Here is a 16241-nt window from a genome sequence, read left to right as displayed (position 1 = left end):
GAAACAATCGTTTGACTTTGTATCTTCCTTTAAACAATGTTTTGTGTGACACAGAGAAAGCGTGTCGTGAGCCCGTCTTACCAAACACTCTGAGGTGGGTCTTGCCCTCAGCGTTCCCGGCAGCCAGCCCGTTCACCTGGCAGAAGAATTCCCTCTCGTCGTAGAGCTGGACATCTTGGATGGTGAGTCGAGTTCCCTGCTGGTCTGAGGTCACCTCGATGCGACCGCTGTAGTCTGTGTTGTTGTCCACCATTTGCTGACTGCCATCGCCGTAGAAGATGCGCATCCGTGCGCTGTTACCTGCAGCTCTCTGCGGGAGGACACAGTAGTTTTAGGGGTAAATCAGTGGTAACCGTTGCTCATGTATTTGGTTGATGTTGGGCAGTTTTGCTTTCAGGCATGATGGTTAAAACATACGTCCAGCAGGTATTTATCAATCCAGCATTCATCAATCAGTCACTGTCTTTCTTCAAAACCTTTCCAAAAGCAGCCTGAACTGCCTGTTGGTGTTATGTAAACGTGAACCAAAACTGTGGCCTGCGTCGGTGTGGTTGGTGACTCAAAACATTGGGAAGAAGCAACCCACGGGGTGATGCTATACTATAGAAGTTGGCTACTTATTTCTATTTCTATCAATGACCACTACATGAAAATAAAAATGAAATACATTAAATTGATATACGAGGTCCCGCCCTAAGGGAGGACAGCAGGAGCCCGTCCTCCTCTGTCCCCCACCGCCACTCTCCTGCCCGCCCTGCAGGTGTCGCTGTTGAAAAGCATTTTAATCAGAATATCCACAAAGGATTTTTTTTCCCAAAGAAGAGAGATAAAATATTTTAGAAATGATACTGAGATTTGGTAGTTGTTTATTTCAACCGATAAATCTTTTTATACTTTGATCTCCCTCTTGCCTTTCAACCTCCTGCCTCTGTGGACCAGCCTCCTCTGCAGTGAATATAGTTTTTACTCCGTCGACTAAGAGTCTAAGAGTCATGCATTTGGGTCAAGATCTTGTTATGCTGAGCCATTACAATAGTTATTATATGACTGTTTTATACAAGCACCTCACTGATTAAATAATCTATATCAATAAATAGTTTCTTCTGACGTCAGTGGAGGAGCTCGTTATTTCAGGTGATGCAGCACTCCCCCACTGTAAAATGATGCAGGAAACCCTGGCCCTATTCATATACAGGATAAGGCCTATAATAACAGCTACAACAAAAATAATCAGAATAATCATAATAGTAACAATAACAGTGACAATAATAATATAATACTTTTGATAATAAAATAATACAAATTGTAATAATAATTGTAGTTTTCAAATATTAACTACAAAAACATGGCTATGAGCTTCCTTTCTTTCACATCATTCAACCCTACTTCAATATTTACATTATTCACTTGAATATCATGGTGGTTTGTTGTCACTACACATATATGGATTTTATGGACTGTGTTGTATTGAAGACAATCTAAAAGGAATCTGATCTGAATCAGAGTCACGCTGAGTTCACTCATTTGTGTTTCCCCCTTGCTCCGCCAATATGACCTAATTGGTCCATACAATAAAAAATTGTATAAAATTATATTTCTCTTGACTGCATGACAGGCATGCATGATCATGTGAAATGTTATGAGATTTGAGTGTCACAAGTAAGGAACGAATGAAAATCATCGCTTAGAAATGAACAGAGGCAACAGTACCTACAGTCAGGAAGCCATTGCAGACGTATTTTATCCTTATTTCACCTAGTTTGACAATTCTTATTTATAATTCTTTTTTTCAGGACATAAGAAGTCAGATGCTCCCTGACCATGAAATCAAATTATTGACTTTAAGGGGGCTGTCCTCACATACATGCTCGGTTGGACAGTTAGACAGGCAGTGTCAGTTTGTGCAATGGGTCCAGCAGTACTCACCACAAACCACTGGATCATGACAAAGCTGGGCTCGTTGTCGGCATCAGTGAAGTTGTACTGGCAGGGGATCTGAGCCGAGTCACCTAGGTACACCTCAACGGCCTCATGCATAGTCAGCTCCACCTTGGCCCACGCTGAAAAACACACAGACATGCACATAAATCAACGTCATGCTTTCTGCAGGTGCTGTGCAATGGTCCTCTGTTATTCATGAGCCATTAAAGCCAGAAAATAGTATTAAACTCAACATAAAAACGACATTTCACCGTGCCTGTATTCGTATTCTAATTCTGACCCTCAAGTCTAATGCAATTCTAGACGGCATTGTGTTTGGCAGATTGACTGAATGTCTTCCCAGGCCAACCTGGAGCCACTCTGCCATGCTAGCAGAACAAAGAAGAAAAGGCTTCTTGTCCACATGGCATCATTTTCATCTCCCTTCTGCCTGGCTGACTGTAACCACAAAACCACATCTTGGCCAGAAAACCAGTTCCCTAGGCATCATTGGGGGAATGCAGTCATGAGAAGGCCAGCCAGTTTGACACTGGGCTGTTGACTCATAGAGCCAAGTGGGTTGTTTTCAGCCATTTTGGACTTGGCTGCTGTTATAGAGGGGGCCAGCTCACAACAGTGAGAAAATAGACTTGTTGTGCCATCTTGTTCTTCTTTGTCAGTTTTCATGCAAGATGGTAAAGGATACATCCCTTCCCCTCCCCTCTCCTCCCTCTTACACCGTCAGGTGTCACAGTGTGACGTTCAGTGGATTTACTCCATCACGTGTTGTCGTGGACCAAAAGGGGAACAGGTGTAGGGAAGACTACAAGTTTGGAAATACAAAAATGTGGAGGTGTGATTTTGAAAAGAGGCAATCTCACCAGACCTCTGTAGCCCGCTGCTTATCTCTGCCTGAGGCTAGCTACATTAGCCGCTACTAGCATGACACTCACAGATATCTGATCGAACTGTCGGCAGTTAGGGTTGCATTGTGGGTAACGTAGGTGCCAGGTTTTGACAAGGAAGAACAACATGTGGAATAAAAAGATCTCAGTTGTGTAGTACAGTTGAAGTACAGTACATTTACTATTTTACCACGGAATTGAAACAAGCTTCATTTTTTTAAGGCAGAGCTATTCATACACATTTTTTGCAACTGTATTGTGGTTACTGATTAATGTGGGTCAAGTGTGAGGTGCACTGTGCAGCTGTACTACGGAGAAAACATGCTCTAAATTTAGTGTAATCAGATACTTGGGTGCAAAAGAAGAAAAAAAAGAACTAGGGACATCCCAGTTTTTTTGTTTTTGACTATTCAATAGTTCTCAAAAATAAATGAAAAACAATCAGCAAGGCTAGACCTTAGTGTCCTCAGCGTTGGTTGAAACAGACCAAGCATGAAAAGAGCTTTAAGAGTCCAGTTGCCACCCTGCTGCCCCCATTCAGCCGGCTGCTCCCCCATCACCACCCCGTCTCCTCCCCCCGCCTCAGCACCAATCATTTTCACAACTCATTTTTTTTTTTCTTCTTTTTGCCCCTCCCTCCTCCGCCTATGTTCAGCCAACCATTTCTTTTAAGACAACGGGCATGCCATTGTTCCCCCACCTGGGTGGACCAGATCCCCCTCACACACACACACACACACACACACACAGACACATACCCCACCCACCAGCCAGCCAAAATATATGTTTCCATCCTTAAACCAAAGGTTAAAAACAGTTCATCACGTACTGAAGTTGTTGTTTACTCTGACAAAGATGATGTGAGACGGCTTTGAGACAAGAAGCAGATTATTGAGGCTGGAGAGCAAAGCATGTCACAGAAGTCAGTGTAAAAAATGTCGTGTCTCTTTGGGGCCCGCGCTGCTAACTTTTCAGCTAATCCGATTAGCACTGGGGGGTTGCTGGGGATTTAGCTTGCAAAGCCAACCTGGGACCGGTCTTATCTGTTCCTGTTGTGACTTTATGCGGCACGGACTAAAGCACAAGTACACATGACCCGTGATCTATGGACCCTGACAACCAAAACTGCAGCCTGTGGGTGTGTGTGTGCATACATGTGTGGCTGTCTGCAGTCTGCGTCTGGATGATACAGAGCTAATTCATTCAAGAAAAAAAACAAAAACGCACCGCTCCAGAATATTTGGATGTGTTGACAGGATCAGCCCTGTGACTGGACAACAAGACCTCAAATGACTGGTCTGTTGGAGGGATGAGCGGCAGAAGGGAGCAGGGAGAGAGACTCAGTTTAACAACAAACACAATGACATTTGAAATGGTAGAAGAACTACTCCAATCACAATTATGTCACTAGTAAAGTTTAACAGTTTGACTGTGATTAAATAAACCCATGCTGGATGTAGCTTTCATGATATGGTTAATGCCAATGTTTGAATGCTCTCTTTTCTTTTTAAATTCCTTGCCCACATCCTTCTCTCTTTTGTGATCCAGAAACAGATTTCAGTGCTGCCATCTTGTCGTCGTCACAGCAGGGCTGAGAATCGTTCTAAACTTGGGCCAGCGTAATACGTTTTGGTGCCAATACCAACTGGTTTTTGGATAACTTGCGTCGAGGAATACAGATACGTTTTCTGCAAAAGATCTCTTGTTCATTCAAAGCCAATGTTAAATGATGATGTCTGCACAAGAACTTGGCCCGGCATAACTGGATAACTGAATCTTGCAAAATCATGATTGAAGACCAAGTAAAGAAATTCAAGGTCAGCTTTCAGTACTTGTTACCTTTAGCCACGCGAGCAGCGTGGCTCTATGGATGGCAAATGTCAGTTTTGGTCCAGACTGATATTTCTCAAAAAACATTGGACGGATTTCCATTAATGTTCCACAGAGGATGAAGCATGCTGATTTTAGTCATCCCCTGACTTTCTCTCTAGCGCCATCATCGGGTTCCTTTATCCTGATATATAACTCCATGTCTACTGGTTGGATTGGCACAAAATTGTGTACAGACATTTTCCATAAATACCAATGCAACGCACAGAGGGTGTTGCCAATACTTGCACAGAAAGAGCAGCAACTTTTTCTATGCAATAAAACAATCTGCCTTCATGTTATAAAGTAATTCATCTGATTGAATGACAGATCTCACCTGCTGCCACAAATATATTATTGGGAATGATCTAATTTGCTTAGAGTGATTATTTCTAAGTATTAACATTTATTTGGTAATGTTAATGCTGTTATGTAGCACTTTTAAACCCTCTACAAAGTTTAAAAGGCACAGAGACAATTAAGACAATAAACAAATTAGTTTTCTGTCCTTCCATTCAAGGCAAATGGAGACAGACTCACACAATGCAAATCAGACAATACCAGACATAATGAGGGGGACACTTCCAGGACCGCCTCTGCATACAGTCGCTCATTATCTGCCTTACACAGAGACAATACCCTCAGACGCTAACTACAGTGGTCACCATTATTGGCTTTCCCATTCGATTAAGGCTGTCAGCTTAAGTCTCAGTAGATCTGCAGCTCCACCACTGATAAGGAGTCCAAATCACCTCTGACACAAGAAACCGGCCTCATTTACTCACCCTAATCCCTCACATGCCTGGTGGGCCATGAAATGAGACCAAATGCTTCAGAGGACATTAAAACGTCCAGTAATAAGTTATCTATAAACCCTCATGTCCGCGAAACATGTCAGGCTGATTTTTTGGAGGGATGAGCAGAAAAAAGTAGAAAAACATAATGTAATCATAGAAGCAGATACAACACATTCTGCATATACTTTCAGGGAAAGAAAATCTTTCTTTTTTTAAGCTACGTATGAGAAAATGTGAGAGCAGACCAGCGCTTCAGACTATTTCACGACTTCTCTGAATAAAAGTAGTGAGTGGACACAGAGCCCCTCAGAGAGGGGAGGGTGTGAAAAGCCAGCATGAAAATGTGGGTGACAGGCAGGAGGATTTCTCAATACGCAGCCCCGGTGTAGTGCGGAACACCTGGGGGACACAGCGTACTGCCCGACATCAAAGCATACAGACACACAGTGAAAGCACACGGCCCTACAGTGGAGACGAGAGCTCCTCGTCCTCGTCTGTGCTTTCAGAGGCAGCATCTGGCACAAATCTCCCAGCAGCCTGTTCCCTGGGTGGCAGTCAGTAGCAGTTAAGGGTCCAGGATTTCTTCTTTCACATATAGAGATAAGGAAGTGCGGCAAATCTCCTCAAAGGCACCCCTTTACGCATCAGTGCCCCCCCCCACCCCCTCACCCCTCTTTCATGCAGCAGAGCATATAACAGCTCCAGGTCAGGACCTGACACGCAGCCCTCCATGATCACGGTTGAGGTGGACTCGCTCAGGTCTCTCTCTCTCAACACTATTACAAACACATGAGGCTGACAGCGACCTTTCATTCACAACATTTTGCTTTGTGAACACTTCAGTTTTCACAGGGCAGTATTTGATTGTTGTGCACTTGCACCTTTTTTTTTGTATTTTCCAGACTCCAAACAGTCCCACATGCAGCAAGGTAGACGGAGCGGTGCAAGTGTTTATGGAGTGCAATTTTGGTACTAATTTGGCATGATTGTAACTGAGTTTTCTGCCTGCACAGACCGCCTCTTTTTGCCAAAGCAAGGGCAAAAATGCTGTTTTAGTTTAATAGTCTATAGGAAATATATTTGTACACTTAAAAACTTGGGACTTTTGAAAAGTACTGACTATTTTATCATTATATTAAGAACTTTTGTGCATACAATTATCATATCGAATTATCACCCAGGCGTAGCTACAGGCCAATTTACAGAAATAGTAATTTTTCAATCCGATCACATTGTAAAGCACTTTTAGGCAACTTTTAATGCTGCCAAAAAACACAACTTTCTGCAAAGTGAAAAAGACATGCATGCGTTTTGTTGTGCTTAAAACGTAGTTATGGCTATGCAGACATTTCTTTCAATGTTTTGGACTTGGCTTGGTTACACACACACACACATCTCTGCCTGCTTTTTATAAAGCAAGTCATCTAATAATTCTTTAAATCTTTAAATTGAATTCTGTTGAGACTGTAACTCTCCGACTGCACACACATGACACTCAAAAACATGTTATCATGCTGGGAATGTTCCTCTAATGGTTTTATGGGTTCTTCCAACCTCCGAAAAACAGTCCGCCAACACTGGCTCTTTAAAGAATTGCTAATCATCCCCGCTGGTGAGCAACTTCCTCAGCAGCTGCATTAATTTTTTATCCTCACACTCGGAGAGACTTCATTAAAAGGAGCAACATGGATGTTTTATTTATGCTTGTATCTGATGTTCGGCAGTGAGTGTGGCTTGTTCCTCTGCATCCACTCCCCATCAATAGCCCCCCCCCCCCCCCAGAGCTGCTGGGCTCAGGCATGCAGGTTGCTCCGCAGCCACAGGATAGCTAATTAAAGGTCAGTAGGCTAAACACTGTGTCTACATCAAGGGGGGGGGGGTTTCCTTTAGCTATCAGCAAAAATAAAAACAAACATGGGGAGTGAGCCTATGTTAACACATTTTCCTAAAAACTCATTAAAAGCAGGCGTGCCTGCCTAGTTGCTAGAAACTCAAAACCCCAGCTAAGAACATGGAACTACAAAATAAATGGCCGTCATTCTGCTTTCCATCCAACTATAACAGCTGAGACTTACTCCTTGTGTAGTAGCTGGATAGTGCCTGAATACAGCAACAGTCACAGAAACTAATGCTTGAATTAGGAACAGAAATCCAGAAGTACCCTCGACCACAACGCTGCAGTTCTGGGGGAAACACTCGAGTATAATTCTGTTTGGTTTCCATTTCAAACATAAATATCAATTCAAGGATACATGATTGGATTTCCTTTCAATTTCCTAGATAGATTGGTATGTTTGGACAAAATGCTAACCGCAAGCATGGAGCACGTCCTGACCCATCAAATGCAGACATCATAACCATATACAGCTTTGGAACCAGTGATTAATAGAACATTCAACATGTTGAGTGATCCCACTTCACTGACGGTGGACTAAATGACATTTGGAAGGTAAACAGAATCTGGAAACAGCAGTGATTCCTTCTCGGCCTAATATTAAAGTGTGTGAAAGACGAGACATTACGGCGAGAGGGGCCAGGTATGAGGCCTCTGCTGTTATTTTAACGCTATAAATAGAAGACCTTCTTTCCAATCAAACCTCTGACGACAGCACGCCGACTGGCTGCTGTACTCCAACAAAAGGCCTTCTTATCCCGGCCCCTGTGGTCATCATCACAGGGCTGAAAAGCCTTGAGCGCTACAAACTGGGTGCCAACAAAATCAGCTTTCCCTCAACCATCCAGCAGAAAGAGCTGGCCTGAGATAATCACTTCCATTTCAATCTCCAGACGCCACAAGCTCTGCCAACTTTAGGTTTTAAAAAAAGTCACAGTTAGAAGAGCATCAGACATATTCAGTTCCATTTTTTTGGCACTTTTACCATTTCTGAATAGTTGATAGTGTGGGTACCAACCCGTTCTCACTCCCAACTCATCAAACACCGCAGCTTGCTCAGTGCCTCTTGGCGTCTGATACCGAGGCACCCTTTGGCATCTGTACGTGACTCACCAGGGTTTCAGCTAACCTCAATATAAAGCCACCCACGTCATTATTAGAAGCTCAGAGCAAATGACTCAGTATAACGTCCACTCAGGGCGAGTGGATGGGTCCAACAAACACAGGACGTCAATCCAGGAGACGGCTGTTTGTGTTAAATTAAAAGTTAACATTGACATTTTGTAACTTGAGTCGTTAGTCTTGGACTCATTAGTATCGTCAGGTGAGTCGTTAGTCAAGTTAACATCAACTACGACCTCTTTCTAACCCTAACGGAGTAATTTTGTTTCTTCTTGTGAAAACCGAAGTGTATTTCTTAACAAACACAATGCAAGTGTCCGAGCGACGGTATTTGACGAGTTGGGAGTGAGAATGTGTTGTAGATAAACAGAGAGTGAAGGTTAGGACATGAAATAGAAATAGCTTGCCAGAATCAAACTGTTACACGATATGTGTCTTATATCTCTAGCCCCCTCAGGAGAACCGCTTAAATAGCTTCCATTTCTCTTATAACCACCAGACCACAAAAATGAACTGTATTTACAGGTTTTCGATCCATGCAAAAGAATAAAATGGACAGAATAGATATAAAGCCAGTCAGTGTTCCTGAGTAAAAACTATTCTCTCACTAGTATAGGAAACGGATGGGCCTGTGAGTGACTAATCATGACCCATAGCACACATCTGGGTTAGCTGCTGTTCCATTAGCTTCTGTAACTTAACACAATCTCTCACCGAGGGTTTGTTTCATCTGTCGTTCTAAAAAAAACATGTTTCTGGTGTTTACGTTATTTCAAGAAAGTAGCACTGCTCTAATCTTGTTAAATGTAATGATGCTCTGGGGAAAGTTAAATAAGGAATATATTTTCTCTTTCCGATCACTTCCACAAACGTCAAAGTTCTTACGTTCACAACTCTGACATCACTATATCTGACCAATTGTCTTCCTGCCGGCATTCCTTGAGCCAATCAGTCCTCGGATCATTGCAATTCTGTCATTACCTGTTTCACTATCTGCCCATCGCCACCATAAGAGTTTTGATCTTCTAGCTGCAGGCTTTAGTCATCTTTATATGGGCCTAAACTTAATGAATGTCGATGGAGTCTAACTGAGTCTAATTAAGTCTCTTTGTTTTCAAACTCAATAAATTAAAGTGAAAAATGCCAGAATTTATTTTTACAATTGATTAAAAATGTCAATGGGAGGCCACACTGAAACTGCAGCAGAGAGGAAGAAAGAAAGTCAACGAGATTCTTCTGGTCTTCAAACACAACCACAATCTATTTATGCTGAATCTATTTAGTGAGAATGATACAGCCTCACATTGTGCTTCATGAGTTGGCTGGGTTTTTACATAACAATCATACACAATTAGCTTTAATGGTGATCGTGAGCCTCTATCACACACACACACACACACAATCAGAAATCAAACACATCCATTGTTGTAAACGTGTGCATTCATATTTGTTTGAACTCTTTCACATTGTTTTGTGGGTCTGACTGTATTAGCATTCGAGCTGCGCCTGTCCCACAACAAAGGAGTATGTGTGCACTCCCTCTCCTTTTATCCCATCTACCAGACATGAGGCGAACATGCCACACCTAATTCACCGGGATCAAAATGGCGTACCCCAGCCCCCTCCCCAAATCCCCTGCTGGGAACCTTAATGCTCTCAAAGAGAATATCAGAGTGATCACAGGTGCACTGCTGTGTTAATGAGGAGGAGAGGCTACTGCCTGTGCCCAGGCCAGTCCTACTAAAGCCCCCAAAACACACAGACTACATGATTCAAAAGCAGCGCTGTTTATTATTGAATAATAACGTCAATTCTAAACCCATCTGAAACCCACGGTCCAATAACCACACCTGCTTTCCACGGCGACTAGCCAGGTGTGAAAATGGGCAGAGCTCCAATCAGCTCACAAACTGATGTCTCCACATTCCTGTTTCTACAACTGACCGTACGATCCCAACCGTGGTGGCAGCGATGAGCGACGGTGTGACAGAAACCTGGATCAGATCCAGCTGGACCTGGAAAATATTCAGGTAGAAGAATCGAGTGCAGAGAATCCATAAAACATGTTGGCGTGTGGTGAACAGCAGCTCACTATGACACGTTCTGTTTTTCAATTTTAAGATCCAACTGACTGTTTCAACTGTCAATCAACCGGCCGATTGTTTTCATCATTTATCGTTAAGGTGGAATCTTCAATCAACATAATGCCACTCTGCTTTTATCTCACTACCATCAATGCAAAAGTTCTTGCTAAAAAGGCGTTTGACTTGCGAGGACCAACTCATGTCTGAAGCTGTGTTTGAGCGGGCATGCACACAGCTGTTCTGATGGGAGAGCGAGATGAAAGGCACCGATACGTTTGTGTGGGTCAGTGAAGGTAATCCCGTACTGGATTTTTATCCGCAAGATCACTCGGCAGCAGATTCACAGGAAACACAGGAGGAGATTCTAGAATCAGATTAGACTTCTGGACGTCAATGTTGTGGCTACGTGAATGATTTGTTTTCTTTGGAGACGTTCTAAGGCTGGCTGGAGGGCAATTACACGCAGGTTAAGGAGAGTGGAAGGCATCGCAGGGTGGGGGGAGGAATACTAGTGGAGGAGGGATAGGGGAGAGAACAAAGCACATGTGGACGTCAGCTTGACAGGAACTCTGGGAAGTTATCATCATTTGATCCTCCGTCTCTATGATCGGCAGGTAAACGGCAGAAACACGGCGCTCGTGTATGAAATCGCCAACGCGGTGCATCAGCGGATTGATTTTGAATTGTGTTGCAGCAAAAGTTGAGGCAAAAATAAAATGTCTGCAGACAGACAGCTGGACACAATCAACAAAACGAAATCAAAAATTTTCATCTCCACTTATAACATATCTATTCTTAAGACAATGTTTTCAGCATTAGATCGTGTTCTCTCCCCACGCACCGGGGTCGTTGTGTGCATGTAAACACAGTCCGTGAGAGTCAAAGGTTCAAAACACGTTCACCTTCACAGCAGCCTTATTGACACGTCCCACGGATCTGAAGCACGTGTATTTTCACAACAAACTTGCCCTGTATTTCACGTGAAAACACGGCACTCGCCCCCCAGCAAGTAATAAACACTTTCTCCTTTTACTCCAACGGAGTCCCATGCCCGCCGTCGGTCAGACACAATGTCAAACACAATGACACATCTGTGTTCACAGCTCATAATCAGCTGCATTGTTTGATATGAGAGCAGCGGGCAGCTCAGCTCAGCTACTTTATCTTGATCTGTAGACTGGGAGACTCCGGTTCTCAGGGCTCATAGCAGACAATATCCGCCGCTTGTTTTATTCGCTCGGCCACGACGTGCCAAGACCTTGAGCCGAGGTTGTGGTTATGACTGGATTCCCAGTCGTCGGGTGGCACTGTGTTCTGCTGGTCTGGGGGAGGATGGAGGAGGTGGGGTTCACGTTGCCACAAGCAGCTGTGAACAATAGTAAACCCCCCCCCTCCATTCCCATGCTGTGGAGGACAGGGGCAGCTGGGGAGGGGAGTGCTCCATCAGCACCTGTGGGCGACCCATTTGTCAAGTGATTTGTGGGAAGAAGTGTAGAAGCAGAGAGAAACAGAGGGTGAATAGGGGTGTGTGTGTGTGTGTGTGTGTGGAGGAGGGGTAACTTAAAAGAGTATTATCTCGGGACCACACACAATGCAATGACTGTTGACTTCCCTCTCAAACACACCTGTGCATCTATAAAAGAAATCTTGCACTTCCTCTACCCCATCTCCCACTCATGCCATGTTCAGGAGCTGATAGAAAAGTAAGAAATTCCTAGATTCTTTTCAGTATACTGGTAAAAAAAAAAGATCATCCCACTCACAACTGGCCTGAATCTTGCCCACAACTCGTGCTGCCAACCAGTGATCTGATACTAATCTGAGTACTTCTGGGGATGTTGCGGTGTTCCCAGATCTTCCCAGAATGAACTTGTTGAGTACCGTTTAGAGCAGGGGTGTCAAACTCATTGTCGCTCTGGGGCCACATCAGCATCATGGTTGCCCCCAAAGGGCCGGTTGTCGGCGGGGGGGGGGGGTGCTGCTCCTTCTTCGTCGGCGGGGAGGGTGGCTGCTGCTGCTGCTGCTGCTGCCACATACGCTGGTGGAGGTGTGCGCGGCGCGTGCGGATCGGGGAGGAGCTCCGCCGTGCGCGATACAACGGATATTTGTAAATTGTCCGACTTTTACATTTTTTTTTTTTTGCTGGCGGATTCGCGGGCCACATAAAATGACGTGGTGGGCCGGATCCGGCCCGCGGGCCGTATGTTTGACACCCCTGGTTTAGAGGGACCACGGTGTCCCCAGTGGAGTGATTTGAACAACATTCTCACTAAACATCTACCACACAGACCAAAAAGGCTCGGTATTAGTCAACACTTGAGGCAGAGATAACAGTTTGATATATAACACACCAGCGCTCATGAGACTAAAGTGGAGATAACCCAGTTTTATGCTGAAACATGTATAAATTAACTCCCACAGACAGGCACACCGGGGAAACCCTCTGCTCAGAACACTCTTTGATTAGACGGTTGATCTTTTAACAGCGTCCAATATCAGGGCTGAGGGACTGGGGGAGGATTTGATATTTAAGCATCTCTTTATCCTCTCCCTTTTGAAATGTCAAGTTCAAAAGATCCAGACCAGCGGCCTTGATCTGTGAGCTAAGACGACCCAGAGAATTACCCGGCAGCTCCTAACCGCCGTCACACGGCAGAGACGACTGCGGCTCTGAGTCTCAGGAACGGTACACATGGAGTGTTATTAACCGTGATTCTATTAACGTCGGTAAACAGGCTTCTGATGTTTGTTCCTCGTGCTCCAGTCTGACCTGCTTAATTGAATCAAAGCAGTGTTTTCACTGTAATGAAATGCTCATTGTGCGTTTGAGCTTCTTCTAATTGAACTTATTCCATTAGGACAACTTTCCCAAGCAGTCTCTCACACCACCGCAGTGCGTTCAGTCAGTTTGTGTGATTCTTAAAAGACAAATATGAAAAGGTTTTGATGTCTATAATGAAGGGAAGTGGTGGATAGCCTGCCAGTGTCAGTGAATGAAGCGCTGCCAGTTCATTTAGAGCCAAACAGAGCCTGATGTCCCACTGAACCGGAGCCAAACATGGCAATGCACCGAAAACAACAATAATATGAGAGAGCCATTATTATATTGTTCACCTTCATGGTTATGGTAACAATTTTACACACTTTGATGTAGTTATAAGCAGATATGAGTGTTTATTAATTTGTCAAACTGTTAAACATAGGATGAGGTAGGGCTTCACAATATGTTGATTATATATCGATATTATAAGAGACTGGATATCGTCGGAGATTTGGGATATTGAAATATCACAAATAGTGTTTTACTGGTGTCAAAGGCTAAAGGTGATTGCCTATATAGGAACACACACACACAGGGATGTACAAGACAACATGGAGGCAATACGAGCCTGAAAATATCAGAGCTGAATAAATATTATTCACTCAAGTTTAAACAGTTATGAAGTAGGTTCAAGTTAAGTTTAGTCAAGTTTCAAAGTATGACCTCATTTTTTTTTTCCGTCTTCATCATCACTACGAACACGTCAGCACCTTTGACAGCATGACTGCCTCGTATTAAAAGGGGCACCCTTCTGAGTCTAACCATGAGGATCAGTTTCCTCAGCCTGTGGAAGCAGTTGTACGATGTCTTTTCTGGCTCTCAGCTTGGAGACCGTTTTTAAAGACCAGTCCGGGGGGCATTGTGGGCAGTGTCGGAGCCAGGGTTTAGAAGTCAGGATATTTCGTCCTCTACTGCTTCGATTTGTACCATGCTTTTTTCAAATCGGTTTCTTGCAGTTCCCCTAACTTCACTGCATATTAATATAGTAAAATATAGAAGAAAAAGACAGACAAATGTTAAAGGATATGTCTGGTGATAGTCAATATTTTTTCTTACCGTCAATCAATGTAATTAAAAGACTAAACCCAACGATGAATTGATCCAACTGATACTATTTTCTATGTGGCCAAATCCTAATATGGCTCATTCCTTTGTCTCTCAGACGTCAACTGTTAACCTTAAAACTACGAAAAACACATCAGTGTCTCAGTAAAAGCGACGCACACCTTTTGGAGATTTGTTAGAGGCGCAAGTAAATAAAAACTATTCCAAAATGTCGGCTTCAGAGGAACTCTCACTTCAAAAGACTAATTTCTTTTCTTTTTTTTTTGTTTAAACCTTTTTATATGCATTACGAACTACACAGTACATATCTTTCTTTTTGCTTTGTTTCTATTTCACTATTTGTGTTCCTCCAACCAGTCAAGTTGCAGTTTACATCCATGACATGAGGGGGATGGGACTTACGTACGTACAACTCCACAACATAATGCCTCTGGCAATTTCACACCATGCTGCTGAAAATACCCACTAAACCACTGTATGTGCATTAATCCACAGCTGAAGATAGTCGTCGACAAATGCACTATTTACTCCTGTTTTACTCCAGGGTTGAGTGCCACGGATAGGATAATGAAGTCTTTCATTTTACAGATAACAAGCAGGTCAACAACACGCCAAAAAAAGGTCCGAAAACATTCCTGCACAGCATTATTCAAGTGTCTTCTATCCATATGCGAGCTAATGGACATCCCAAAACAACTATTTTTAACTATTGCTAACCAAAACCTTTTCGGATTAGCCCCCCATGAAGGAATTTGTTGTGCACATGCTCGCGCTGCACGGGAATTTTAAGAACATTTTTTAGATGTTTTAGAACCTTTTTTTGCTTTTGCCTCCATCAAAGTCTGTTTACGGTGATATGCTTCCTACCATAGAAAGCCTAAGGAGCCGAGTACGATATAAACATGTTTTGGGGTTAATTACTCCTTTAATGTAAGAGGCAATTTAGTGTAATTTCAAACATTATTTTATTTTGTTCTTTTAGCCGGCGGCTAATGTCCCTCACTCTGTGTCACTCACTCTTCTCCAGCTCCGGGTTAGAATTATCTGTCAGAGAGGAACTCGCATGACATTGATCATGTACAGAGACTGCTAGCAGAAGAGGGCGGCGAGGCGATGTGAGAGATGTATGTTGTCACATTATGTCTTTGCCGCTGGGTAACAAGTGCTGCTTGGATGTGTCCCAGTCATTAAGAATCACTGATCTAAATGACAATCCCAGTAGGGGGCTGAGATAGAGACAACTGGCTTTAAACTCCACTACATAACATGACTATTTCTTGCTCCTCCGCTATTAGTTGCGTTGTGTTATGCCCCTTTAACAAGCATGGGCGTGTTTTTCAGGCCTGTCGATATCACTGTTCCTGGTCTCTGCTGGGCAGCAGATGCCATGCTGGCTGGAGGTGGAGGAAGCCTGTGGCGACGTGACTCCTCCGGCCCCGCAGGGGGCTTTGCAGAGTCACAGATCTCTTCACCAGGTTAGCTGCCCGACAACCACACGTGGGTGTTTTTGTACGTGGTTTCCAAGGAAACTCAATTAAATTTAATTTACTTAGCTTTTTTTTGACCTAATGTATGTAGCTAGCTGACGTACTGTATACAGTAACGGACACAGTGAATCAGGTGATGACTATGCAGCGCCTCAGGAGCCATCACTTATTAAATGGGACTCCGGATGGGGTCTGTTGTGTCAATAGGAGTGCATATTAGATAAGTCTGACATATGCTGCAACTTAAACAACAGGCTAATCCCTCCACTGCCGCGGT

At 43.6% G+C, this 16241-nt stretch overlaps 1 protein-coding gene across 1 annotated transcript in view; it reads right to left on the bottom strand.

Annotated features, from left to right (window-relative positions):
• Positions 1-16241, bottom strand: part of mcama (melanoma cell adhesion molecule a) — a gene marked incomplete at its 5' end in the record, with an annotated part of 42129 nt that overhangs the window by 11770 nt on the left and 14118 nt on the right. The window contains 2 exons of the mRNA XM_079172037.1: positions 82-310; positions 1927-2060. Of these exons, the coding sequence (XP_079028163.1) occupies positions 82-310; positions 1927-2060 (363 nt within the window). The remainder of the gene's footprint in view (positions 1-81; positions 311-1926; positions 2061-16241) is intronic.

This window comes from Pholis gunnellus (genome assembly GCF_910591455.1).
Source record: "Pholis gunnellus genome assembly, chromosome: 13".
NCBI classification, from domain to species: Eukaryota; Metazoa; Chordata; class Actinopteri; order Perciformes; family Pholidae; genus Pholis; species Pholis gunnellus.
Note: the sequence above shows the minus strand (reverse complement) of the source record. Positions and strands in the feature narration are given on the sequence as shown.